General features: G+C 42.4%; 4 protein-coding genes across 9 annotated transcripts; 1 reads left to right on the plus strand and 3 right to left on the minus strand.

Moving 5' to 3' along the window:
• Positions 1 to 139: 139 nt before the first annotated feature.
• LOC116399442 (dynein regulatory complex subunit 4-like) lies at positions 140 to 4,943 on the minus strand. Of its 2 annotated transcripts, XM_031876609.1 has the most exons (11): positions 4,769 to 4,933; positions 4,515 to 4,598; positions 3,412 to 3,609; positions 3,070 to 3,276; positions 2,925 to 2,979; positions 2,631 to 2,836; positions 1,826 to 1,993; positions 1,496 to 1,582; positions 1,209 to 1,418; positions 633 to 698; positions 140 to 537 (listed from the first exon to the last, which is right to left on the minus strand). In XM_031876609.1, the coding sequence occupies exons 1-11, from the start codon at positions 4,844 to 4,846 to the stop codon at positions 391 to 393; spliced, it is 1,506 nt and encodes a 501-aa protein (XP_031732469.1). In that variant the 5' UTR covers positions 4,847 to 4,933; the 3' UTR covers positions 140 to 390. The 2 variants fall into 2 exon arrangements, with proteins under 2 accessions (XP_031732469.1, XP_031732468.1); XM_031876608.1 differs by having other exon boundaries at positions 140 to 698; positions 4,769 to 4,943.
• Positions 4,944 to 5,215: 272 nt separating this feature from the next.
• On the minus strand, positions 5,216 to 10,245 carry ndufaf5 (NADH:ubiquinone oxidoreductase complex assembly factor 5). Of its 2 annotated transcripts, XM_031876613.1 has the most exons (12): positions 9,767 to 10,245; positions 9,091 to 9,131; positions 8,940 to 9,003; positions 8,750 to 8,797; positions 8,414 to 8,517; positions 7,578 to 7,617; positions 7,185 to 7,382; positions 7,037 to 7,097; positions 6,534 to 6,617; positions 6,040 to 6,122; positions 5,805 to 5,930; positions 5,216 to 5,404 (listed from the first exon to the last, which is right to left on the minus strand). In XM_031876613.1, exons 1-11 carry the CDS (start codon positions 10,010 to 10,012, stop codon positions 5,844 to 5,846), a joined length of 1,056 nt encoding a protein of 351 aa, XP_031732473.1. In that variant the 5' UTR covers positions 10,013 to 10,245; the 3' UTR covers positions 5,216 to 5,404; positions 5,805 to 5,843. The 2 variants fall into 2 exon arrangements, with proteins under 2 accessions (XP_031732473.1, XP_031732472.1); XM_031876612.1 differs by lacking the exon at positions 5,216 to 5,404 and having other exon boundaries at positions 5,435 to 5,930.
• Positions 10,133 to 19,626, plus strand: esf1 (ESF1 nucleolar pre-rRNA processing protein). 3 transcript variants are annotated; one of them, XM_031876605.1, is made up of 14 exons: positions 10,140 to 10,493; positions 11,524 to 11,954; positions 12,847 to 13,202; positions 13,306 to 13,419; positions 13,507 to 13,616; positions 14,577 to 14,729; positions 14,821 to 14,935; positions 15,061 to 15,256; positions 15,375 to 15,539; positions 15,750 to 15,877; positions 16,699 to 16,789; positions 17,433 to 17,524; positions 17,643 to 17,798; positions 18,218 to 19,626. In XM_031876605.1, exons 2-14 carry the CDS (start codon positions 11,546 to 11,548, stop codon positions 18,545 to 18,547), a joined length of 2,415 nt encoding a protein of 804 aa, XP_031732465.1. In that variant the 5' UTR covers positions 10,140 to 10,493; positions 11,524 to 11,545; the 3' UTR covers positions 18,548 to 19,626. The 3 variants fall into 3 exon arrangements, with proteins under 3 accessions (XP_031732467.1, XP_031732465.1, XP_031732466.1); XM_031876606.1 differs by lacking the exon at positions 10,140 to 10,493 and having other exon boundaries at positions 11,104 to 11,954; XM_031876607.1 differs by lacking the exon at positions 18,218 to 19,626 and having other exon boundaries at positions 10,133 to 10,493; positions 17,433 to 17,662.
• Positions 19,627 to 19,913: 287 nt separating this feature from the next.
• acaa1 (acetyl-CoA acyltransferase 1) lies at positions 19,914 to 25,073 on the minus strand. Of its 2 annotated transcripts, XM_031876610.1 has the most exons (12): positions 24,833 to 25,073; positions 23,713 to 23,806; positions 23,269 to 23,326; positions 23,109 to 23,188; positions 22,966 to 23,008; positions 22,765 to 22,863; positions 22,531 to 22,611; positions 21,678 to 21,868; positions 21,419 to 21,598; positions 20,767 to 20,822; positions 20,391 to 20,536; positions 19,914 to 20,309 (listed from the first exon to the last, which is right to left on the minus strand). In XM_031876610.1, exons 1-12 carry the CDS (start codon positions 24,962 to 24,964, stop codon positions 20,204 to 20,206), a joined length of 1,266 nt encoding a protein of 421 aa, XP_031732470.1. In that variant the 5' UTR covers positions 24,965 to 25,073; the 3' UTR covers positions 19,914 to 20,203. The 2 variants fall into 2 exon arrangements, with proteins under 2 accessions (XP_031732470.1, XP_031732471.1); XM_031876611.1 differs by lacking the exon at positions 19,914 to 20,309 and having other exon boundaries at positions 20,397 to 20,541.
• Positions 25,074 to 25,800: the final 727 nt, after the last annotated feature.

Genomic DNA, 25,800 nt, shown 5'->3' on the forward strand with positions numbered 1-25,800 from the left:
ATGATTTAAATGAAAGTGACAGTCACCAATCATAACACCACTGAAGTTAGAATACTTAATTGTTAAAAAGAAGACCAAAACAAATGTAAATGCCCATTGAGGAAATATGAGATTTAGGAAGATACAAATGTCACATAAATGCCTTGAGTCATTAGTTTATTGTTGTTTACCAACATAAGACATCAGAGTTTACCTGGTAAACAGCGTCATCACCAGCAGCATCGATGGAAAGACATGAATTGGTTGAATAACAAGGAGAAAGGACGTCAAAGTTCATTAATGTTATGTGACTTGTAGGAAATGATCAAGAGGCGGAGAGGTCAAGTAGTTTTTGGGGTTGGAAAGCATCCGGGAAGAGCAGGTGAGTGTACACCTGACACCTGGATGACTTCATTGTTTGGAGGCAGGTCCAGGAGAGTCCTGTACCCGAGTCTGTCCACCCAGGAGCCGCTCCGAAGGCCTGAAGGGAAAGTCGAACAGAGGGACGTCCAAATCCTTGAGCTTCTCCTTACAGGTCTGCAGCAGGTCGTCGTACTCCTGCAGGTCACACACACGTTTATGTCATTCAGCTGACTGCGATTACGCTCAGAATTATTAAATAACTGCATGAAAACCCTTTTAAATGAACTGACCGTACAATCTCGAGCCAAGTCGCTCTGTAAGGCCTCGATGGTGGCTTGTTTAGACTCCAGCATTCCCTACAAGCAGGAAAAGACTTTCAGATAGTTCTCTTTAGATTCTGTACCAGTTGATCCACGAGAGGTTTAAAAGTAAGACTGCTGTCGGTAACTAAATTCCCAGATCTTTATAAGATAGAACAACGTTAAAGTCGGGGATATTGCTCTATTTAAATGGATGTAAAAGAGATCTATAGGTTTTTGAGGATTAAACGCATTCAGTGAGTGATGTTCTGCAAAGTCTTCTACGTAACGTTACAGGTAAACTAATCTCGACATTGCTTGAGTTGGATACAGGAAGTGTGTCATCTGCATAAAGACAGAGGATATTGGTCTGAGTTGGAGTGATATTGTTTATGTAGATTGTAAATAATAGCATAGAACCCTGTGGTACCCTCTTGGTTAATAAAAGGGTGGTTTAGTGAAGATCGCATTTCTTCTGTTAGACAAATGTGCTCTTAGCTGCACAAATGTTTGAATGCATATTTTTTTAAATTGTGCAAAGATTCATTTGGTGGAAAAAAACGATACCTGGAGTTTGTTTGCGGCCCTGCTGCCTGCAGTTTGGTCGATGTTGGAAGCCGACAGTGCGGCGCAGAGCTGTGCCTCCTTCTTCTCCACAGTTTCGGTCAGAGCTGCCAACTTCCTCTCCAGCAGCAGCTGCTTCAGTCCGCTCTTCTGCCGTATGTCCAGGATGACCTCAGTCTGTTTCTTCAACAGCTCGTCGCGCTCCTGCTGAACCTGACGAAAGCAATAATATGATATATAATATCCCCGCCGAGCTGAATGAAGGTCAAACGTGCGATGTAATAGTTTACCTTCTCGAACGCCTGCAGCAGCAGCTCGTGCTCCATCGACAGGTCCCTCAGCTCCTTTTCAAGGACCTTCACTCGAGCTTTAGTTGCCTGTCGGACACATTATCAGCAATTTAAAGGGAACATTTGTATGATTTTAGGGGTATTATGTTCTTCTAAAGAAATGTGAAAGATGGACAAATGTATTAAAATAGACTTGTATGTAGTTTCTTTTTGCCTTTAAGCTCGGGTAGTAATGAGCCCTAATGCACTATTTGTAACTCGGGTAAGATAGTGATGTTCCATATGTATTGATGTATTGGTGCTTTTTGAACGGGTGTGCAGCGAACGCACCACGATCTTGGTCTTGGCCTGCTTGTAGTCGTGCTGCTGTTTTTGTAACTCGGGAAGCTTCTGCTGGGCTTCCTGCAGAGCCTCGCTCAGACGTTTGTTCTCCTGCTCTGCCGCTGAAAGCTTTTTCTCCACTCGCGTCTGCAGCTTTGTCTCCTTCGCAAGTTCATCCTAACAAACGACAGACGAACACATGAAACAAGAGTCACCTAAACAGAACTGTGCTGTACTCAAGTTTTCAGAACATCTTCACGACATGTAAACGTTAGTTTGAGTCTTGATTAGTAACTACAAAAATTCTCTCATGAATGTGATACAATTCTAGTTGATTTTTACAAGTGACACAAAAGGCAAAAACCTGTTCGTGAACCAAGTAACAAAGAATATTTGTGAATTTGATTGTAGAGCCAGGAAATGTTTGTGATGGCAAAATAACTATTTATAAACTGATTGTTGACGGCGGAGAAAACTGTCTTAAAGCCTCGATTGGCTGCTAAAAAATATATTTTTTAAACATAATTTCACTTGAATTATCAAATAAATACAAATAATTAAATTCTAGTTTAGATCAGTCATCAGAAGATGTAAAAATGTTAAAACATCTTTATGAAACAATACAAAATAATTATAGAAGTGAATAAAAAATGTTTAGCTGAGGGGGAAAAAAAGTGAGCTATTTGAAAGTTATATATATATATATATATAATATACAAATATATATTTTCATTAGTTTTATTTAAATCTGTTCGTCGTCTCTGTGTTTTTGCTCATCTGTTCAGTTTGCGTTTCTTTCTGTAGCGTCTCGTACCTTCAGCTTGTTCTGGTCCAGCAGCAGTTTCTTTTGCACAGCAGAGTAGTAATCGTCGGCGCGTCTGAGTGCTCTGTCGTGCTCCTCTATCAGAGTCTCAACGCGGCTTTTCATTCTGTCCTCGATGCCGTCGACCTCGGCCCGAAGCTTTTTCGCCTCCGCTTCGGTCATCGACTGCATTTTCTCGTGATATTTCACCTCCATGTCTATTTGAAAAGCAACAGGAGGGAAAATGTTAATTCCAGGTTCTGACGGGAGTTTCTGAATTAAACTCAAGAGATTGGGTTTATTCACCTCTGATTATTTTATCACGGTTGTTTGCCAGCTCCATTAACTCCACCTGGTGCTTCTGTGGAGAATCACAAGGCGACAGGTCTGCGGTGAAGAGAAAACTAGAGAAAAATGTAAGAACTACAATGTAAAAATGAAGCCAGCTCACCAGCTTCAGCTCCTTGATGATGTTTTCGTTGTGGAGCTTCTTCTCCCTGAAGTCGGCCTGCAGGCCGTGCAGTTCCCTCTGAAGCCCGAGCTCCGACTGAGTGTGCTGGTTCTGGACCAGCGTGGTCGAAGCGACGGCGTCCACCTTCAGCCCGGAGATGGTGCCGTGGTGTTCAGACAGAACGTGCTTCAGCTTCTGCTTGTATACCTGGACACCAGCCATCAAAAGGAGGTGTTTAGAAGTCAGATTTAACATACTCCATTCAATCGGTTCGATCATGTCCTGTTATTTATTTTACAGAAAATGTGTGTGTGTGTGCGCGTGTGTGTGTGAGCGGCTCACAGTAATCTCCACTTGGTGGCGCTCCTCTGCCTCCTCTCTCTCCCTGTGTCGGTTCCTCAGCTCGGCCTTCTGCTCCTCCAGGCTCCTCTTGGAGATTTCCCAGAAGGCCTGGATCTTGTCCCTCTCCAGCTGGAAGTAGCTCCTCTCCTCCCGCTCTCTGTCCAGCTCCTCTCGGAGGCGGACGATGTGCTCCTCCAGCTGGAAGGTCGCAGAGACATTTGTGACAGTTCATAACTTTACGTACACTGTGCTGATAACGCTTACATATTTTTACTTAGGCAAGGTTTGGAATGCAGGAGTATTTTCACAGTGTGGTATTAGTACTTTTACTGAAGGATCTGAATACTTCCTCTTCACTGATTACAGCTCTCTCTCTGGACCTGTAAGTGACTTTTACTGGACCACAAAGTGACCATTTCGTGAGCGTCACCAGGCCTTGGCATGTAGTTGATGGGTAAGGGATTGGCCATTCCTTTAACCAGCAATTTGGGTTGTTGGGGTTTTTCCTGCAGGGTCTTAAAACTTTGAGGTTTATGATCATGTTGCCTTGCAAGATTTTGTGCAAATAAGTTTGCATCATATACTCGTCACATACTCTTTTCATAGTCTTTTCATTGGTAAATCAACGGCTGAACAGTTTTGAACCCTGTTGTTTTAAAGAAATTGTTAAACTGAGATAAATGTCTCTCTTAAGTTAAAGGTTCTGAAAACTTCTTCCACCACTGGGGGCGCATATCTATCTATATATATATCTATATATCTATATCCATCTATATATCTATATATATCTATATCTCTATATCTATATATCTATATATAGATAGATAGATATAGATGTTGGCCCCCAGTGGTGGAAGAAGTTTTCAGAATCGCCCTACAGCTCTGACCTGGTCCTTGTGATGCTAATGTTAGCTGTGTTAGCATCGCCCTACAGCTCTGATCTGATCCTTGTGATGCTAATGTTAGCTGTGTTAGCATCGCCCTACAGCTTTGATCTGATCCTTGTGATGCTAATGTTAGCTGTGTTAGCATCGCCCTACAGCTCTGATCTGATCCTTGTGATGCTAATGTTAGCTGTGTTAGCATCGCCCTACAGCTCTGACCTGGTCCTTGGACATCTCCTCCGTTGAAAGGCCGTCCACCACCGACTTCCCCTTCACGGCCTTTTTGCTTTTAGTCTTGGGTGGCTGGAGAGAAAAACACATCACCATGTAGCTACACGATTAAAAAAAACAGTTAACGTTAGCTGAACCTAATTTAGCTTAGCTGGTCTCCATGAGAAGCTGGCATCTGGCTGAAGCTACCACGTGTTAACTGTTCATGACACATAACGATGATATAAAAAGAGTTTACTCACCATCGTCAAATATCGTAACACGCTCTCAAATGTTGGGAGCAAAAAGAAACAGTAGTTAGCCTGTTGGCAAACAGTCATCTAACGGTCCTCGGCTCAGAGCTAACACGAGCTGTCATGCAACGTATCTTTTGTTGTTGCTTGTTGTCATAGATACAGGTGGACCGATAGACAGACAAACAGACAGATAGATGGACAGACAGACAATATATATTCATATTGTACATAGTAGTTAAATGTTTGCATTAATGCAAAAATGCTTAGTTTCGCTGTTCTACTTTGTCTTTAATGTCCTTATTTTTATATTTTTCTTGTTTATTTGTATATTCTATGTATGTACCTTGAGAGCAATGTGTAAACCAGAGTCAAATTCCATGTATGCGTAGGCATACATGGCTAATAAAGCTGATTCTGATATATTAACATACAGAACAACAATGACAATGTATTTGGGATATTAGTGCAGAATAGTGGTAATAGTGCAAATGGAGGTGCAGTATGTCTGATTAAGTGTTCATCGGAGTGAGGGCCAGTGGAAAGAAGCTGTTCCTGTGACTGGTGGTTTAAGAGGAGAGCTCTGGTTGACTGCCAGGAAAACCTGAAGATCAAGGCCCAGTCTCTCCACATCGATGAGGTCATCTGCACCCAGCACAGGGAGACAGAGATTGTGTCAACATGTTTTAGCAACTTCTGGTTAAGATGTGTCCCAATACATGTATTTGAAGCCTTTCATATGACACTTTAGCAGCAACTGATTCTACACTTTATTGCGGGCAATTTTCTAGTTGTGTTTTTTAAGTTGTTTTAAATTCTTGAGTATCATCTGCTGTGTGGGTGAATGAATCAGTGTTTGTTTTTAAATTATCTCATTTGCTGTGGATTTCTAAAAGTGAACTTCCTGTTCCAGGGAATAACGTTCTCATGATGCATTGTTTTCTTCATTGCTCATTTTATTCCAGAGAATATTATAACAACACATCTACCTAGGCTTTTAATTCGGCAACAAAACATAGTTGTTTAAATAAAATATATTATTTACAATCTGCAGTATGTCAACTGTTTATTGGCTCAGGTGGTTCTATGACTTGTTTGTGTTGGTTGGCTGGCTGATCTTTGACAAATCCCCAAACGACACGCTGGCTGAGCCTCGCTTTGCTGGTTTGGCCTGAGAAAGACCAAAAAATTATGTAAATGATTAAACCAGTTGTTATACATACAGTAAAGAGAAGCAGCGTATTGAAACCAGCGAAACCAAAACTGAACACCCGTCTCACCTGAGACTCATGAGGCTTCCAGCCAATCATGTAGAGGATCTCGAAGGTGGCCGGGATGGACCCGTCCTCGTTACCGTACATCTCTGAAACATTTTCAAACAAGCATTTTTGACATTTAATAGAGCTAGGCTAGTAGTTCCCCCTGCTTCCAGTCTTTGTGCTAAGCTAATCTTTGTACTGGTTAGAGGCTAACCAGAACTTCATCGCTAAATTGATAAGTGACTTAATGGTTTGATGAAATGGACCATTCTGCATCAGAATCAGAACCATGAGTGTTTGTGGCAGCAAGACGGTGTGTATGTGTGTGTGTGAGATTGAGTCCAAATAAACTACAGCCAAAGGAAGAAGATATATCTGTAGTCCAGCTGTGAATAAATTAATGAATGTGTTAAAACTGGAGACTGATCTAATGTAAGAAACTACTGGACAAAGCTGCTGTTGGTCTTTGTGTGTTTTCATCATTTAACAGGAAGTGCAGCAGCCGATGCACTCACCTTTATAAATGGCTGCTGCTGCTAATATGGCGTCTCTGTGCAGCAGCGATCTCCTGTTCCAGGCACAGTTACTCTCACCCATGCCTACAGAATATGGAAATAAAAGTTTGCAAATCATGCCGAGTAAAAATGTTGTCAGACTTGGTTTGAAAGGCCTGAAAACCATAAAGTCATAGTGAATCACCAGATTTCAATTGAACACATTTTAATATAATGAAATAAATACAACACCACACTTTTCTGATCTCAAACAATGTCAAGAAAAACACATTGTAAGCTGCTCAAAAGGTACAGAAACTGCACTGGTGGAACCAATAAAGAGTCTCTGCCAGTCTATGAGCTCTTTAATGCTACTTGGAGCTTAACTTCTGCATAAAGCTTTGATATCCAGCTGGATTCAGACTCTGCGGGAGTTTCGGGCCTTACAGTCGACCACTTTAAGACAGTTTGATGTTTGATGAATTAAACAAAGTCACATATTAACACAGAGCGGTTTTTCTTACCTTGAAGGTCGGTCATGACTTCAATGATTCCTGGATACTGAACCTGAACTTCATCAATGTCCTGAAACAGAGTGAAAGAAAGTGACAGACGAGGAACCTGGACAAGTTATGGAGGCTAACTGGGTCTGACAGCGCTGGTGTTTCTCACCACAGTGAGCATGGTGAAGCCGGCCCGGCCCAGCAGGTTGCCCAGGTCTGTGACGGCGGTGTAGGGGGAGATGTGGGGGGAGAAGCCTCCCTCCCTCTCGATCTCGGCGAGCTGGAGGGAGCACCGCAGCTCGTAGAGGGTCTCCCCGCCCACCATCGCCCCGATGAACACCCCGTCCGGCTTCAGCACCTGGTTGATCTGAGCGGAGGAGGAGGAGGAAGAAGAGGATACAGTTACTGTCAATGTAAACAGCTCAATCCTCCAAAAACTCTGGTATTCACAGAGGCGACTAGCCTCTACAGCGCTGTGCAGCCCACAATCATTCATGATGTTGATACGTTATCATTCGTTTGTGCTCGGACGACTGAAAGTTTTTCCTCTTTTGATTCTCACCTGTTTGAGAGCTCCAGGCAGGTCGTTGATCCAGTGCAGACTGAAAGAAGAGAGAACTAAAAGTTTAATCAAACGCACTGTAGACATTAAAAATGCTAAAAACGTGAGCTACAGATGCATCAGTGGAGAACATCTACCCGTCTACAGTGTCCTGTAGTTTAGATTAGTGTGGATGCATCTGTTGTTTTTTTTGGCCAAAGTGGAGTGACTGCAGTACTTAAGACAGTAACTCGTACTACTAGTACTACCACCATTGGGGGTTTCAGTTTTATTTGCACAATTTAAAAAATACACAAAGAACATAATTAATATACAGTGCAGGAAGAGGCAGAACACCCACTGGGCTTATTTGATGCTTCGACTAAATAATGTTAAAATGTCACAACGTCAAAGAGAAAACAAGACAGAAAACAATATGACGACATAATAGGAAAAGTTATTAGTGTTGTTTTTAACAGTTCAGACAAAGTAATTGAAAGAGAACACATTGAGCTTTGAAAAAAAGTATATATATATATATATAAATATACAGTACATAATATATACACATATATATATATACATACACACAGGATGTATATATATATATATGTGTACGTCATAAAGAAACATGTTGATAAAATGGAGAGGATGAGGTGAAAAACAGGATAAAAAGGGTAGGTAAGATTAATAAGTAATGTTTTTGTTTATCAGAGAATATAATTATACGTAATTTTGTGAAATATTCATAAAAAAGTCTGGACACTAACTTTTGGCAGTGAAATGGCTTAGCAGCGTCTTCCTCCTACAATGTGGAGAAAAGCTTTAAGCAACATACAGAATGAAGTATTAATCACCTCAAGCTGCTCACCACCAGGTCAAAGGTGTTTTCTTTAAACGGCAGAAACTCCTCGTCCGCAAGAACGTGATGAGTCGGGATTTCACCCCGTCTCGTTTGTTTCTGAAGATCAGAGACATCAATTAAATTCATATCAGCCGTCATGTATCAGTAGCATCCACTGTATCATCAGTCCAGGATAACTGTAGTAAGTGATCATTCTCACCAGGGTTCCTTCATCTTCTATCAAAAATCACATAATGATCACATAACTGTTGTACACATAGAGGCTTTAAGGAAACCTGCCTCACACTAATGTATACGTGATCGTTTTATGATTCGTTTCAACTCTCACCAGAGCTTTCTCCGAGATGTCTGTGAGGAACAAGCGCTCCACGACATCCTGAAACACCAACAAGCACAAAACACAAAGTCACTTGTGGCAAAGCGGGAATAACTTAAGCATTTAACTCAAATAATGGGATTATTTGGGCCACTGAGAACCAGTGGTGCAGCTGAAACTAACACACATGTACAGACTGTACCTTGCTTATATGCTCTGCAATGTGACTTTTTCCACCGCCGATGTCCAGAGCCAGAGGAAACGTCCTGAGAAGACAGGACAGAAAGCAAACCTGTGTATGAGTGTGTTGGTGTGTGTTTGATTGGAAACCAGATGTCTCGTCATACACTCACCTCGTAATGTCATAGACCCGATCTGCCACTCGACTGCCAACCTGCACAACAAAGATCAAACTTGTGTCACTGTGTTTGTATGGTTAAACTAAAATGTTCTGTCCAATGAAAACTATTCAAATAAAAACCTCAAAATTATATTTAAAAAATACATTTAAATACTTAGGAATAGCAGCCAATTTTCATACAATGTGTTTATTATAAATAGTTGCCACTTCATTTTCTGTCAACCGGCTAATTGATTAATTGACTGACTGTTTCAGCTGTAGGCTACTTGTATAAACTGTTGGGTGGTTTAATTCATAAATAAACGTAATATTTCATAACCTGTTGGTGTGTTTTATGTGTAAAACCTGACATCCTCAACTGTGTACTTAAGTACAGTAAAATAATATAACATAAGGGAAGTTATGGGGTAAATTAACATGATTACAGCAGCATAGTGGATAGTGCAAACAAGAGACATAGTAAAAAAAAAAAAAAAAAAAGATCAAAACAAGTATAATAAATAAGTAATAAAACAGTAAAGAATATTAAATAGGTAAAAAAAAAGTAAAAAATCCACAATAACTAAAATATTATACATGCAGACAGAATACTTGTAGTATTGCACAGTGTATTTATATCGCACAGATTTGAACTACTTGAGTAAAAGTACTCTGCAGCAGGTGCGTACCTCGTCCCTCAGGTAGTCGTACTGGTCTCCGTCCTGCAGCGACGCTGCCCAGTTCTTCTGCCTCTTCTTCATCTCCCGGTTGAACACGTTCATGGTGCCTTTGCCGCCCGACGCCGACATCCCTCTGCGGGGTTCACACCGCAGTCTGCAGACGGAGGACGTGATCCAGCTCCGGCTGGCCGAGGAGGAGGCTGCAGGCCAGGAGCCGGCTGCCCGCAGGACTCTCCGACACACTCCGCTGCTCATCGGTTTGCTGCTTCAACGTCCCAATTTCAGTTGTGAATTTAAAACATTGTTTTACAACAGCTGAGCTGACTTCTTCCTGTCCTCCACACGGAGTGACCTCCTGGAAGAGGAGGAGGGAAAATGTGGAAATGGATTCCACTGAGCTCGTTGGAAACAATGGAACTGGATCACAGACTGGCTGTATACTGAAAATGTCATTCAATATAAACAATACTTGTACTAATACAAGTAGCGCTAAAAAATATTTTTGACAACGGTCAACAGTGTGAAGTTTATTAAATACGTGTTGTAATAGTTTTTGATTGATGGACATGCAGAGGGAAAAGTCATATTTTGTAACCCATTTCAGCGAGAAAGTCTCAAGCCCAGTCAAGTCTCGTTTGTCCCACCTCGCTTGCCGTACCAAGAAAGGGACAGGAAGTTAGAAAGGGCACCAAAGCGTTGCATGCTGGGAAAACACGTGTAGCAGAACACCAGAGAGGTATCTGTACATTTTTTTCGTTAGTTTTTAAATTTAAAATGCTGTTTAAACTAATTTATCATGTATTTTCGGATGTATGTGTTAAGTATTGTATGTAGTCTCAGCAGCTGGCTGGTTTTCCCGCCGTTACTGTCCGTCTTCTCCGTTCGGACATTTTGTTTGCATGTTGTTTACTGAAACTGAACACATTATTTAAAATAACAGGGTTGTAAACGGCTGAACAGTTCTCCCAGTGAATGGGATGTTTAAATACTCCACTACAAGTATAAGTCTTTACGTATGAAAAGAGTGCAGTAAAATGTTACCTGTCTCTGTTTTGTTTTTATATCTGATTAATGGATTAATATCACTGCTGCATTAATGTGTATGTTGCTTTTTCCTGCTGTAGATGTTTTTAACTCCTTTACATCCTGTTGTCTTGTTTAATCTTCATCAAAGCATCATATTCTATGAGATTATCACATGTTCGTAGCGTCTCTGTCCTGTGAGAGCTGTATCTTCTCAACACATAAAGGAACATTTCATCCTTCAGTTCATCACAAACATTCAACATCTGGAGATACCAGGTTTAAACTGGACAGGAAGGAGATGAAAAACTAACTAAAGCTGTCAGACAAATGTAGTGAAGTAGAAAGTACAATATTTACCTCTGAGATGCACAAGGAGTACTTACATTCTCACTCAGGATTAAATCTGTGTAGGTTCCACCAACACCAAAACAATACTTTTTTCAATAACTTACTCCAGATATATGAACATGGTTTACATATAATAAAAGATGCTAAAAGTTCTCAATTCTTAAATATTATACAAACACAAGCTTGTCTGTCTGCTCTTTGGTGTTGTGGAGGTAGTGTACAGTGGGTTTATCAGAAAACAGCTGCTGGAAACAGACACTAAAATCAAACAAAAAGTGGCTGAGTGTAAAGGATCAACAATTTGTTGGAATCAAGATGCACATGATAAGAGAAAGAGGCTCAGTGCTTGTTGTCCATGTAACCTAACAATATGTCCCGTTCTTATTTGTCAGGTGACACTTGAAGTTTGCCACCATGTCGTCCAAAAAGAAGCCGGACGGCGATGACCGCTTCCTCCGGGTGCAGAAGGATCCCAGGTTCTGGGAAATGCCTGAGAGAGAACGCAAAATCAAGATCGACAAGCGTTTCCAGTCCATGTTTCACGACGACCGCTTCAAGGTGAAGAACACGGTGGACAAACGAGGCCGGCCCATCACCCAAACCTCCACGGAGGACCTGAAGCGCTTCTACAAACTCTCTGACTCAGAGGACGAGGAGGACGTGAAGAGCAAGAAGTCAGCAGAGGGCAAGAAAAAGAAAAAAGGGAAGGAGAAGCTGGTGAAGCTGGTGAAGGCTGACGGAGAGGCCAAGAGAGGAGAAGCAGTGCAGAGAAGAGATGTTGAGGGAGAGGAGGCTGAACGAGGCGTCAGAGTGGTTGAAGAGGGTGAGTAGATGTTTCTGGTGCAAGCTGAGCAAACGAGCACAGATTCTTTATTTCGACCAGCTACATGTTGTCAGCTCCACTAATCGAATCTGTGCTCATTTGCTTTTTTGCATGAAGTTGAATCTGATTTAGAAAAGCGTTTATGAAGTCTTTATAAGTCAACAACATTTACACTGGAGCAGTCGTTGGCAGTCAAATTATTGTTCCCGTGTTCCCTCTAATAATACTACAATATAAATAACCCAAGACAAAAAAAACATAAAGTAGCACGTTAAAATACAGGATTGTAATGTACTGTGTATGAAATAGAATAAAAGAAAATAGAATTCTGTTGTTGAATCCAGATGTCTCAACTCCAGACTTCCATCAAACGTACTTTCATTTCTATTTGTCTGTTTATCGATTGAGAGAAAATTAATTGTAGCTATTTTACTAACGCATCAATTGTTTTCATACAAAGGTGGCAAAACTGTTTACATCCATGTTTACATCAGCTCACACCGTGCATTACTGTTACAAACCGTCTGTTAAGGCTGCACTTAAAAATGTAACCATCCTTTTTTTTTTTCATTGGTGCCTTTTGTGTTAATGTTAAATTTGGTCTTTAAAATACTTTTAGAAATACAAGTTGTTGTATTTTAGCAGAAACTCAGAACTGAATTCACTTAAATATCAATTTATTTATCGCAAGTAATACCGTTATTGTGATATTGAGCACGATGTGGCCTGTTTTACTCACATCGTGCCGCCCGACTGTCTGTCTGTGCGATAGTGCAGCTTGAATGCTCCACACATCTGCAAGAATAAGCAGCTTCAATGATCTTTTAGTTGTGTTAGTATCCGTACAGTTCATCCTCACTGCGGCTGTAACACAATTTATTATTTCACGCAGAAGATAAAAAGGACGAGGTGAAGAAATCTGCAGAGGATGATGATGATGATGATGATGATGTTGACCTGGGAGACAGTGTAACAGACGACAGTGAAGATGAATATGACGATGATGATGCAGATGATGCAGATGCAGAAGAAGAGAGCGATGTGGGGAGTGGCTCAGATTCGGAGGAGGAGTCCGGGCTGGATTCAGAGGACAGTGACAGCGAACCGGATCTGGCCAGAGGTAAAGGAAACGTAGAGACCAGCTCGGATGAAGACGACGACGATGTGGACGCCATCTTGAAGAAAGAGGAAGAGGATATCGAGCACGACTGGGGAGAGCTGGCCAAAGACGCCCAGCGGAGCGACGAGGTGAGGCGGCGCCTGGTGGAAGAGGACGTTCTGCTCACCTGAACAGGAAAAGCCATCATCGCTCTTTAACTGTGCTTGTGTTTTCTGTATGTTCGCGTGTCAGGTTTCTACCCGACTGGCCGTCTGCAACATGGACTGGGACCGGATCAAAGCCAAAGACCTGCTGGCTCTGCTCAACTCCTTCATACCTAAAGGAGGAGCCGTGCTGTCTGTGAAGGTAAAGCCAGTCAATATCGCTTCACCAAACAGGTGAAGGGTGTCTGTCAGAGAGATAAACAGCAGTGCATTCTGGGTATTGTCTTAGGTCTACCCGTCAGAGTTTGGGAAGGAGAGGCTGAAGGCGGAGGAGACTCAGGGACCGCTGGAGCTGAGAGCTCTGCCCGATGACTCGGAGGACGACAACGAGGAGGAGAAGTAAGACGCAGCTGGCTTTTGTTACTTAGGAGGACTAACAGTTTCCGAATTCCAAAATTATTGTGCCAGAAATCCATTTCTGCTTCTAGAGGTTCATGTTTTTTCTCTCTGTGTGTGTGTGTCTCTCTCTCTCCTCTCTCTCTGTCTCTCGCTCTCTGTGTCTGTCTCTCTGTGTCTCTCTCCTCTCTCTCTGTGTCTGTCTGTCTGTCTCTCTCTGTGTCTGTCTGTCTGTCTCTCTTTCTCTCTCTCTGTGTCTGTCTCTCTTTCTCTCCTCTCTCTCTCTGTGTCTGTCTCTCTTTCTCTCCTCTCTCTCTCTGTGTCTGTCTCTCTCTCTTTCTCTCTCTCTCTGTGTCTGTCTCTCTCTCTGTCGCTCTCTCTCTGTGTCTGTCTCTCTTTCTCTCTCTCTCTCTGTCTGTCTCTCTTTCTCTCCTCTCTCTCTCTGTGTCTCTCTCTCTGTGTCTCTCTTTCTCTCTCTCTCTGTGTCTGTCTCTCTCTGTGTCTGTCTCTCTCTGTGTCTCTCTCCTCTCTCTGTGTCTCTCTGTCTCTCTCTCTCTGTGTCTGTCTCTCTTTCTCTCCTCTCTCTCTGTGTCTCTTTCTCTCTGTGTCTCTCTCTCTTTCTCTCTCTCTCTGTGTCTGTCTCTCTTTCTCTCCTCTCTCTCTCTGTGTCTCTCTCTCTGTGTCTGTCTCTCTTTCTCTCTCTCTCTGTGTCTGTCTCTCTTTCTCTCCTCTCTCTCTCTGTGTCTCTCTCTTTCTCTCTCTCTCTGTGTCTGTCTCTCTTTCTCTCCTCTCTTTCTCTCCTCTCTCTCTGTGTCTGTCTCTCTTTCTCTCCTGTCTCTCTCTCTCTGTGTCTGTCTCTCTTTCTCTCTCTCCCTGTGTCTGTCTCTCTTTCTCTCCTCTCTCTCTCTGTGTCTCTCTCTCTGTCTGTCTCTCTGTCTCTCTCTCTTTCTCTCTCTCTCTCAGAGGTTACAGGGAGAAGATGCGTAACTACCAATTCAAGCGGCTGAAGTATTTCTACGCCGTGGTGGAGTGTGACTCGGCCGACACCGCTGCTAAAGTCTACCAGGAGTGTGACGGCTACGAGTACGAGAGCAGCTGCTCCGTCCTGGACCTCCGGTGAGAGGAGAAGGAATACGAAACTGACTTCCTGAAACTATTCTGGAAAAGCACATATTTAAATTTACTATCAATCCTTTTGTTTGAACAGGTTTATTCCCGATGAAGTCAAGTTTGACGAGGAGCCCCGAGACGTGGCGACGGACGTGAACCTCTTGGCCTACACGCCCAAACAGTTCACCTCCTCTGCAAACGCAACATCAAAGGTAAGAAGAAGCTACTTCACTGTCATAAAATATATTGTTAGAGGCTAAGTTACCCAGCAGTATATAAAGTAATTCAAAAAATCTAATCTAAACTAATGTGTGCGAGTCTGTGTTTAACCAATCAGGTGCAGCTGACGTGGGACGAGACGGACAACGACCGCGTGACCGCCCTGAACAGGAAGTTCAACAAGGACGAGCTGCTGGCCATGGACTTCAACGCCTACCTGGCCTCCTCCAGCGGAGAAGAGGAGGAGTGCGAAGAAGGGCGCTTTGTGTTTGGAGAGCAGGAGAGTGAAGACGACGACGTCACGACAGCAGAGGGTGAGACCGGCCACTCGAGACGCATCACTGAGGAGACGAGCGACAGCATTCAAACGTGTGTGTTGTGACTCTTTGATGAGACGAAGCAGCGCTGATGTCTGTCTTGTTCCTGTTGTAGCGAAACAGACAGAGGAGCCCGTCGTGGGGAAAAAACTGCAGAAGGAAGAGAAGAAGAAGAAAGGCGAGCAGCAGATCTCCAAGTACAGAGAGCTGCTGAAAGGCATCCAAGTGAAAGAGAAGAAGCTGCACGAGGACAGAGACATGGAGATCACCTGGGTGCCAGGTACGAGGAGACGTGTGAAGCAGGGTTATTAAAGCTGTGTCTGTGTTTTTATAGTCTCCAGTGTTTCCATCAGTGACCAGTTAGAACAAAGAGTGTATATGACTATGAGTGTTTGCGTTACAGTAAACAAACGGTTGTGGAAGTCCTCAGTTAGCAGCAGCTTTTGAGCTCTAGGTGGTTTATTAATTGTGCATTTTTATCTGTCTGCAGGACTGAAGGAGACGACGGAGCAGCTGGTGAAGAAGAAGCTGGAGGGAAAGGAGAAGCTGACGCCCTGGGAGGGGTTCTTGCAGAAGAAGAAAGACAAGAAGAAGCAGAAGAAGTCTCAAAGCAAAGAGGTAAGAGGAACTGTCCAACACAAACAGCACTTCACGGTTAATAACAGCGGCCAGATGCGTAGAACTCTGTTGAACGCACAAAGACTGCATCGGCATCCCTCTCGTCATGCTGTTTTATAAATGTCCATCATTGAGGACAAACGTGCACGAGTCTCATTTCCACTCCCACAGCTGGTTATGAATGGACGGAGAAATGCTCCCGAACATCCGTCGATGGGAAAAAAAGTTTCACAGACGTGTCGTGGTAGCGAGGTTCTCTAAGAGCGGCTGAACTATGAACTATACACACATTATTAATGTATCGGGTCTCTTTAACTATACACACATTATTAATGTATCGGATCTCTTTATTTAGCGTCCTAGAACAGAACAGGTAAAGGAATATGCTGTCCATGTAACCGCATGTTGAAACAGACGAGGAGGCGATGGCTCAAATGTAAATACAAAGAATGATGTAATTCATCGCTCATAAATAATTCAAATATTAAAATGATCAAACAACACAAAATCTCTCACAATATATTAAATCCCCAATATATCGTTTCACCAGCAGCTAACTCGTACAATGTGACACATTCACTACAAACAGCGTTTCTACATCTGGTCCCTGGTGAGTTATATATTACAGATGTTGTGAGATGTTACCACAAGCACTCTGGTAAATACTCACCGCATCTTAGAAACAAGTAAACAGCTGTGAACATGATCTTAGCCGACATGTCGCACTAACTGAATCTACTTTAGAAACCGATGTTTTTGGGCAGATTTTACGGTTCCCTCTGCGGTTTCAATAATCCGTTTTCTATTTTCTTTTGCATCAGGGAGAGGATGAGGAGGAGCTCAGTGACGAAGACCTTCCTCCAGACGTCGATCTCAGTGACCCCTTCTTCGCCGAGGAGCTCGCCGCTACAGGTGATCAATACCGTCGATCAGTCTCATGCTCTAGTTATTAATATAATAAAGCAACAATGGAAAACAATACACAGTTTCTATAGACAAAGTAACTGTTTCTGTAAATTGTTAAAATGATTAAAAAGTGCAGAGAGCGCTGGAACAAATATTGAATAGTTAATGTTACAGTTTACTTTATATTGACAGTTAATCCTCGTTTTTCCACATGCATTCTAGTCTTATAGAATTAAACAACAAGAACATGATTTAAATGTTGCAGCAGATCAAATGCCATTTAAACGAGCTATTCAGCTCAGGTCTGGTGTTAATTAGTGAGTGTGGAAGTGGAAAGGTGCTCAAGTTGCTTCCCAAATCTACATTATTATGGACATTCCTCCAGCCATGCATTATATTTCATGTCTATGTGGTCAGATGCATCTGAGACATTATAACAAGAGCACGCTGACACTGAAACAAAGCTCTTCTGAAAAACTTTACAGAAAACTCACGTTGATCTCGTGTACGTAGATTTGAACATGAAAACTCATTCTTAATCTTTGCTTATTATAAGTTGGTACAATTTTGAGTTTAGATTATTATTTAGTTTAGCAGCATGTTGATGCGGAGCCACGTTAATGATCAGTGTTGTCTGATGTGTTTGCAGACATGAAGAAGAAACAGAAGTGGGGGAAGAAGAAGAAGCAGAAGGAAGAGGAGCGGACAGCCGAGGAGGCAGAGGAGCTGGAGAAACAAAAGGTCAGAGTTCAGTCCCCAAATCACCACAGCTGTAGACCCTAGCGCCGACCACCTCTGAACCTGTGTTTGTGTGTGTGTGTGTGTGTGTGTGTGTGTGTGTGTGTGTGCGCACGCGCAGGCAGAGATAGCTCTGCTGATGGAGGACGACGGCAACGAAGCCAAACACAAACACTTCAACTACGACAAGATCGTGGAGCAGCAGAACCTGAGCAAGAAGAAGAGGAAGAAGCTGCTGAAGAAGGGCGAGGAGCCGGCGGAGGGCGACCAATTCCAGGTCTGTGCAATGAGAAGCATGTGTTGTTGGGCTGGACCGGTACTTAAAAACATACTGTCGGGACCACCGGTTCACCCTAAATTATAAAACAAGCAAATATCTTTTCATTTGTGGTGCTTTACTGAAGCCCCCCTCCTCCTCTTAGTTTATAAACACACATAAACATTGATGTGTGTTTAGTTCAAGGCTTCCTTCATAACATAAGACATTTGCATGCTGTGCAGCTTCTTTTTTTATAAGATATAAGTACAAGTCCTCCTGCAGGCACCCTTAGGTGGTGGCTGCTGTATACAAATCTAATGAATGCCGACATAGTAAAACACAGTGGGGAGTCTGCTCGCTCTGTTAAATGGATGAAACATACAGAAGTACGGTGATTTAAATGTCTCCTGACCTGTGTCCTCATGTTCTGTGTCCAGGTGGACGTTAAAGACACTCGTTTCCAGGCCATGTTCACCTCCCACCTGTTCAACCTGGACCCGTCCCACCCCAACTACAAGAAGACCAACGCCACGCAGAGCATCCTGGTTGAGAAGCAGCGCAGACGAGGGGAGGAGGAGGAGCGGCGGCGGACGGAGGACGCGCTGAGCACCGAGGCTGGCAAACAGGAAGTGGAAAATGACTCTAGCGCTCCGGCGGAAGAGGGCACCTCGAAGAAATCCATGGACCCCGGTTTGTCTCTGCTCATCAAGTCCATCAAAAGCAAAACGGAGCAGTTTCAGGCTCGGAAGAAGCAGAAGCTCATGTAGGTTTGACTCACTGTCACAAGAAAGCGGACCGAGACTCTGGTTCAACACGGTCTCCGCTCACCTTCTCCTGATGCACCGACGTGTTTGTAGAGGACCAATACCACGAGATGAGGAATCAAGCACGATGTTTTTAGTAAAAACTGAATCCTGCTGCATCAGATCATGTTGAAATGTTTTGTTACACAGAAAATCAGTTTAGTGAAAACATTCTTCAGTCCTTGTAGATAACGGATCGATTGAGCCTCATGCAAGAACAAGAAGCACAACAGATTCCTCAATTTAATATTCAGATTGTTTTTTCTTAAGTTCGTGTGGTTCCGACCCGTCAGACGTCAGAGGGAGAGGTTTTGTTTGCATATTCTGACAGCCTCTTAATTCTTAATCCTCGTCTCCTGTAGTTCAACAGAGCGAGACGTCTTCTCTCTACGCCACGTCAGTTTCACGAGTCGCATTCTTCCCGTTATACTTTCATATCAAATCATATTTTTTAACCAGGACCTCCAGTATTCGGATCAAGTAGCTTGATTTAGGAGCTGCAGCTGTCATCAGTGTGTCAGATGCACATTTAAGTAAAAAATAAGGAGACATCAAATGTTGAAAGACTCACATGGACATCCCCATCATTCCTTCTTTGTTTCCTTCCATGACAGCAGTGCTATTAATATCTTCAAACCGTTTCCAACATATTCAGAATAACACTTTGGTCCACTAATGCGACGGCTGGCGATGTTAATTCATCATGTTTTCGTCCGCTGACATCAGACTTGAAGTATTTACTCACATTTTTGTGAATAAAACTTGCCACAATTGGATCACATCGTGGAAGCTTTGTTTGGCAATTGAATGGGTTTAGATCAGGCTGACGAGGAAACTTCAAGAACCCACACGTCCTCATTAATCGGGCTGAAACGAGTCAGTTTGTTGAAATGGACTTGGAGCGCTCATAAAAGGTTTAGGATATGAAACGCTCTTGCATGAGGCCCATTATCTGTTGATTTAATTAATGTTAGATTGGTCCTTAGATTTGACAAAACATAATGTATACGTAACATCAGACAGAAAATATAACTTTCTTCACACACAAATTCCTGATTTTTGCAGCTAAATATGAAATGGTGTTTTGATGAGTGGGAATACTAAAGCCTTGATCTACAGTTCATTCAAGCCATGCTGCAAATTAGTTTCCACATGACGGCACGTCTGCGTAAAAGAAGGTTGTGTTTTTTTAACTTTGAGGACAGTTTACAGAAAACAGTAAAAACCTGTCTGCAGCTTTTCTATCTGCAATATTTACCTGTTTTTAATTGAAGAATTAAAGGAAAACAAGTCAGTGGCTTAATTAGCAACATGAAGTCAAAGGCACTTAATCAAGTGCTGTTTGAAGTGTCTCTCCTATACAAGTACTAACATCTAAAGTACAGCAGCGTTAGTTCAAAGGATGCTCTCTGCAGATACAGACATCGGCTTCTCGTGCCTCATTCTGCCTTTAAGCAGCTCTGGTTAGTCGGCAAAAACATTTAAAGTGTCACCCTGTTGTAATTGGTCGCCGTGCTGTCTGAACATCTTGATGGTATGTGACCACTCACACCTGAGCCGTATAGAAAACATTATGAGGTCTTAAGGAGGCCGAATACTTGTCATGTCTGAAAGGGGCTTTTAATCAGTGAGGTGGTCTTGATTTGGCTCCTGCGGTCCGGGGTACTCGAACACAGCGGCCGCTCCCATCCCGGTCCCGATGCACATGGACACCACGCCGTACGCCCTGCAGACACAAGAGAGGAGCGCCAAGTCAACGCGCGTGTCGGTAAGAAGAATGTCGGTTGTTTGCGGGTTTGAGACGAACCTCCTGCCTCTACGTCTGAGCTCGTTGAGCAGCGTCACCACCTGTCGCACTCCGGTGCAGCCCAGAGGGTGACCCAGAGCGATGGCGCCCCCGTTAGGGTTCACCTTCTCCAGCGGGATCCCCAGCTTCTCCACGCAGTACACCACCTGAGCTGCAGCAAAGGGCCAACAAAAACACTCGCGTATACTGCATCCCAACGTCTGTTATCTCCTCAGCGTGGCTAGTTTCTTTATCTTTTAGTAGAAAATAGATTCTTAGTAACAGAGATACTGTTTCGACAGAGTCTTAAGCTTTGTTGTGCTTGTGTATGTGTAGTGAGATAAAAACAAAGTGACTTATCTCCTTAAACAGAAACCACATCACTGTCTGAACTCACCTGACTGGCAAAAGCCTCGTTGATTTCAAACACGTCGATGTCGGCCACAGTTAGTCCTGAGGGAGGAAAGAGTTTCATCAACTCGGATACATAAACCGCTAATTGACAAGAGTACTTTCAGGATTATTAAATACTAATAACTATATTTACTATTTTTCTGACCAACAGCAGAACATCTACTATGAGAACTTCCAGTTTTACACACTAAATATAACACGGAGGCAGTGGTGGAAGAAGAACTTAGATCTTTGTTAAATAAAAGTATTAATACTACAGTGTAGAAATACTACGAGTAAACGTCCTGCATTAAAAATGTTACTGAAGTAAAAGCACAAAAGTATTAGCATCAAAATGTATTATATGTACCAAAAGTATGTCCAGAATACATTATTATATAATAATAATGTGTTCATCACTTTAAAAGTTGCAGCTTGTAAACGTGGGGCTTTTTAAAAATGTATTAATATATTTTTAAAACACATTTTATTTGTTGATATTTTGTATTACTCTCCATTTAATTTAAGTTGAACAAATAAATGTAGTGCCCTAAAAAGTAGAATATTTCCCTCTGACATGTAATAGTATAAAGTACAGCATAAAATGAAAATACTTGAGTATAGTACTTGAGTAAATGTTTACACACAAGTCTTACCAGCCTGTCCCAGAGCTGCGGGGATGGCGAATGCTGGTCCTATACCCATAACATCCGGGGGGACCCCCACCACCGCACTGGCCCTCAGGACCCCCAGGACCGGCAGACCCAGAGCCTCGACCGCAGACCTGCGACCAATCAGCACGGCCGCCGCCCCGTCGCTCAGCTGGCTGGCGTTACCTGCAGACACAACACTTCGTTTTGAGAGTCGGCAGCGGCCGGGAGAGGTGAGCGCGTTCAGCCGGTGAAGCAGACCGACCTGCTGTGGCGCTGCCGTCGGGTTTGAAGGCCGGCCGCAGTTTGCTCAGTCCCGCCAGAGTCGTTCCCGCTCTGATCCCTTCGTCCTCGGAGACCACCGCCTCGCGCTCGTTGCCCTGCTCGTCCACACACCTGACGGTGACGGGAACGATCTCCTGCCGGAACAGACCCGCGCTCTGCGCCCGGGCTGCTCTGTGTGAAGCAGGTTAAATGTGTTGGTGTCCTGTCACAAATATCACCCATTATAATAATAATAATTATGCATTAAATATATATACACACATCTCCTGCAGAGGCATCAGTAAGGTCTATTAGTAAGATAATCAATGCATTAATTAGGAAAGCTTTCATGACATAAAATACTGACATTTTTCCTGATGTATAATAATATAACTTTTTATTCTAACATATTAATGACTTACTTTACTTTTTTTAAATGACATTTAATAAAATGCTATATTATGACTTATTTATGAGGTTTTTATAATAGACTAAAACCTGCTTTTACAATAATGCATGGGTATTAATCTAATAAGTCACAGGGGACATTTTTATGCTTTTAATACTTTAAGTACATTTTCCTGATACCCTATTACTTATCATTTTATCCCATTAGACGTTGGAGTGAAACAGTCATAATTAGAATACAAATTCTTCAGTTACGACCAAAAATGTGTTTTGTGAAGACATAGTGACCGCTGACCACCAAACTCTAATAAGTTCATCCCTGCACGTTTGTGCCAAAGTCGAAGACATTGCCCAAAGGTCTTCCTGAGAAATAGCGGTCACGAGAAAGGGACGGAGGGACGGACACCCTGAACAGCACGGAGGCACAAAAACTTTGACTCGCTCACTTTTGCTGAGAACTGAGAGCGAAGGCGTCCTGCTTTTCTCTGGAGACCCCGAATCTCTCTGCGACGTTCTCTGAGGTGATGCTGTAAAAACAAAGAACATTAGTTGCTGACATTATGTAGTTGCAATAGACATTCAGTTTGGGATTATAGCTTTCGATTGAAAGTCAGTGACCTTCAGTTAAAACACAGTATTCTGCAGCATGTGGTCTGTTGTGTGAGCAGCAGAGGTCTCACCCCATCGGGATGATGCAGTCTTTGGCTTTGTCGACGGCCGTCATTCTGGAGCTCAAATCTCCTGGATCTCCTACCTCGCGCAGAGACATGCTCTCCACGCTGACACACACACACACACACACACACACACACACACACAGTGTAAAAAAACAGTTGATTTTAACTGCATCTTTTTACAGCCTGAATGATGAAGAAACGTACCCACAGGCGAGGCCCAGGTCAATGGATCTGCTCCGGATGGCTCCTGCACAAACAGCGTTACAAACAGAGTAAACACACGGTGTAGTTATATATATATATATATATATATATATATATATATGCGATGATTGAGGAGTTTGTACCTGCGATGTTGAACAGAGCCTGCAGTCCGGAGGAGCACTGTCGGTTGACGGTGTAGGTGGGTACCGTCTCTGGAAAGCCGCTGAAACGAAGACAGAGCCGTGAGACACACTGTGACTGAATGAAGGAGGAAGAGCGTGTGAATCAGTGATGATGTCTGACCTGAGGAACTGAGCCACCCTGGCCATCAGCGCACCGGCACCGGGCTGCAGCACGTTACCTGCAGACAGCAACACACACAGGTCAACGAAGAGTGCATTAGCCTGTCAGTATTCCCATAATGTCTTAATATATCTTAATGTTTTATATATTAAAACTTTTATATAAAAATAAATGCATTAAAGTAGAAAGTACAATATTTATCTGTGAGAAGTAGAAGTATAAAGTAGCATACAATGAAAACACCACTCAAATGAAGTACAAAGTTGTACTTAAGATCAGTACTTGAGTAAATGTACTTAGTTACTTTCCATTTCACAATGCAGAGCAGTTTTATAGACATCTGAAGAATTAACATTAAATCAAATATTAAATTAGTATTTCAGTCGACGCCCACAACATGACGTCGGTCAAAGAACGACGTAGAGAAATGAAGTCTCGTCTCACCGACACAAACGTCTCCCAGCTTGTCGGGTGAAAGGCCAACATCTATGAGCACAGCTGTCATCACTGCACTCAGCAGCTCGTCAGGCGTCGTGACCTGCAGGCGAACGGAAGGGTTTAATTAGATCAGTTCTCTCTGCAGCACGGTAGTAGTGAAGTTATTCTCAGCTTCCTGCACTAAAAGTAAAGAAGCATCATCAGCTTCATGTAGTAAAAGTACTCGTGCAGTGAAACGTCTCCTGTGACTGACATCTGGTTCTGTGTGACATTATTAGAGAGCAGTGTGTGTTGTTATTAAAGCTGCTCAGAGTGGAACTAGTGTGAACTACTTTATAAGCTACGATGGTCCTGTGGTTCCCAACCTAAGGGTCGGGCCCCTCCAAAGTGTCACCAGATACATCTGAGGGGTCGTGAGATGATTTACGTGAAAGAAAGGAAAGAAGAAGAAAAAAGTTCACATACACAAATTTGTTTTCAGTCTTTGGATTTTCCACTGAACTTTGATTTCTTTTAGTAAAACATTGAATAGTTTGACCTCAGCTTCATCATTAGTTTATTTGCAGAAACCAGTGTTTGAATGTAACGAAGTGCATTCACTTGAGTATGACTAAAATAATCCTTTATTAGTCCCTTAGTGGCAGAAATTTACAGGATTACAACAGCATAGTGCAAACAAGAGGCATAGTAAAAACAAAAAACAATTATAATAAATAAGTAAATAAGTAATAAAACAGTAAATAATATGAAATAAGTAAAACAAGTAAAAAATCCACAATAACTAAAATATAYATACAGAGAGAATAATTGTAGTATTGCACAGTGTATTTATATCACAAGTAAAGGATCCTACTAATTCTTCCACTCGTACAGTACAGTTGGTTGTTTTCCTCCCTGAATCAGCTTCATGAACCAGTTAAAGTTACCTGAAATGCTCCTCTCTTAAAGTTACCTGAAACGCTCCTCTCTTAAAGTTACCTGAAACGCTCCTCTCTTAAAGTTACCTGAAACGCTCCTCTCTTAAAGTTACCTGAAACGCTCCTCTCTTCGCTTTAAAGTTACCTTAAACGCTCCTCTCTTCGCTTTAAAGTTACCTTAAACGCTCCTCTCTTCGCTTTAAAGTTACCTTAAACGCTCCTCTCTTCGCTTTCCCGATAGCCGTCCTCCGTCCGTGCACCACCACCACGTCCTCCGGACTGCTGCTCCCCGCAGATCTGCACTCCGACAAGTGGCCCGATATGATTTTTATTCTGTGCATGTCGACACTAAAATAAAACTAGAGTTTAATCTGCGACGTTAACGCGGCTGCAAACGGCCTGTTTAGTTTGCACTTCGCTCTCAGCTGTCCACTGGCAGGATGGAAAGCGCGGAGGGACAAACCGCAGCAAAGCGAGTCCGAGCGGTTTTTATCTGCGTTGTGTCCGACTGAAACATTTCCGGTTCCGGTTTACTTCCCTAGATGTATTTGATGCCACATTAGTAATACTACGAAGAAATACGCTGTAGTACTGCAGTGTAGAAATACACGGTTACAAGTCCTGCATTCAACATTTTTAGTGAAGTAGACTAAATGTACAAAAAGTATGAGCATCAAAATATGCTTAAACTATAAAGAGTAAAAGTACTCATTGATGTAACATTAGTAATACTTCAATAATACCAATAATACCACACTGTAAAAAGACTCTGTTACATGTTAAAGTCCTGCATTGTGTTATTTAAGTAAAAGTATGTAAGTATAATCAGGAAAATGTACTTAAAAGTATTATAAGTATAAAAATGTCCCCTGTGACAGCTATACTACAATATATCATATCATTAGATCATTATCACTCATTATAAAGTTAAAAGCAGGATGTGACTGTTGAGGTGGAGCTCATTTTAACTATTACTTAATGATTATTTTCATTATGGACTAATCTGCTCATCATTTTCTCCATTAATTGATTGATTGTTTGGTTTGTAAAGAAAGTGAACACAATGACGCAGAGCCCAACGTGACACCTTCACAATGTTTGTTTTGTCAAAACCAAGTTATATTTTACAAATCAGTTTCTGTCAATTGACAAATTGACTCAAGGACTAATGGTTTGA

This window comes from Anarrhichthys ocellatus, unplaced genomic scaffold (assembly GCF_004355925.1).
Source record: "Anarrhichthys ocellatus isolate YVR2014 unplaced genomic scaffold, GSC_Weel_1.0 scaffold112, whole genome shotgun sequence".
Taxonomy (NCBI): domain Eukaryota; kingdom Metazoa; phylum Chordata; class Actinopteri; order Perciformes; family Anarhichadidae; genus Anarrhichthys; species Anarrhichthys ocellatus.

Coding starts and splice junctions, on each gene's coding strand:
- LOC116399442 (XM_031876608.1), bottom strand. CDS start 4,846: ATGACTGTTTGCCAACAGGCTAACTACTGTTTCTTTTTGCTCCCAACA. Junction 3,277..3,411: donor GCCACCAAGTGGAGATTACT/GTGAGCCGCTCA, acceptor GCTGGTGTCCAG/GTATACAAGCAGAAGCTGAA. Junction 2,837..2,924: donor CCGTGATAAAATAATCAGAG/GTGAATAAACCC, acceptor CTTTTCAAATAG/ACATGGAGGTGAAATATCAC.
- ndufaf5 (XM_031876613.1), bottom strand. CDS start 10,012: ATGAGCAGCGGAGTGTGTCGGAGAGTCCTGCGGGCAGCCGGCTCCTGG. Junction 7,383..7,577: donor TGCCTGGAGCTCTCAAACAG/GTGAGAATCAAA, acceptor TCCTCCGCTCAG/ATCAACCAGGTGCTGAAGCC. Junction 6,123..6,533: donor AGCAGCAGCCATTTATAAAG/GTGAGTGCATCG, acceptor AAAATGTTTCAG/AGATGTACGGTAACGAGGAC.
- esf1 (XM_031876605.1), top strand. CDS start 11,546: ATGTCGTCCAAAAAGAAGCCGGACGGCGATGACCGCTTCCTCCGGGTG. Junction 13,203..13,305: donor ACGCCCAGCGGAGCGACGAG/GTGAGGCGGCGC, acceptor TTCGCGTGTCAG/GTTTCTACCCGACTGGCCGT. Junction 17,525..17,642: donor AGGAGCTGGAGAAACAAAAG/GTCAGAGTTCAG, acceptor GCGCACGCGCAG/GCAGAGATAGCTCTGCTGAT.
- acaa1 (XM_031876610.1), bottom strand. CDS start 24,964: ATGCACAGAATAAAAATCATATCGGGCCACTTGTCGGAGTGCAGATCT. Junction 23,327..23,712: donor GCTGGGAGACGTTTGTGTCG/GTGAGACGAGAC, acceptor TGCTGTCTGCAG/GTAACGTGCTGCAGCCCGGT. Junction 20,310..20,390: donor CTCAGACGTAGAGGCAGGAG/GTTCGTCTCAAA, acceptor TTGTGTCTGCAG/GGCGTACGGCGTGGTGTCCA.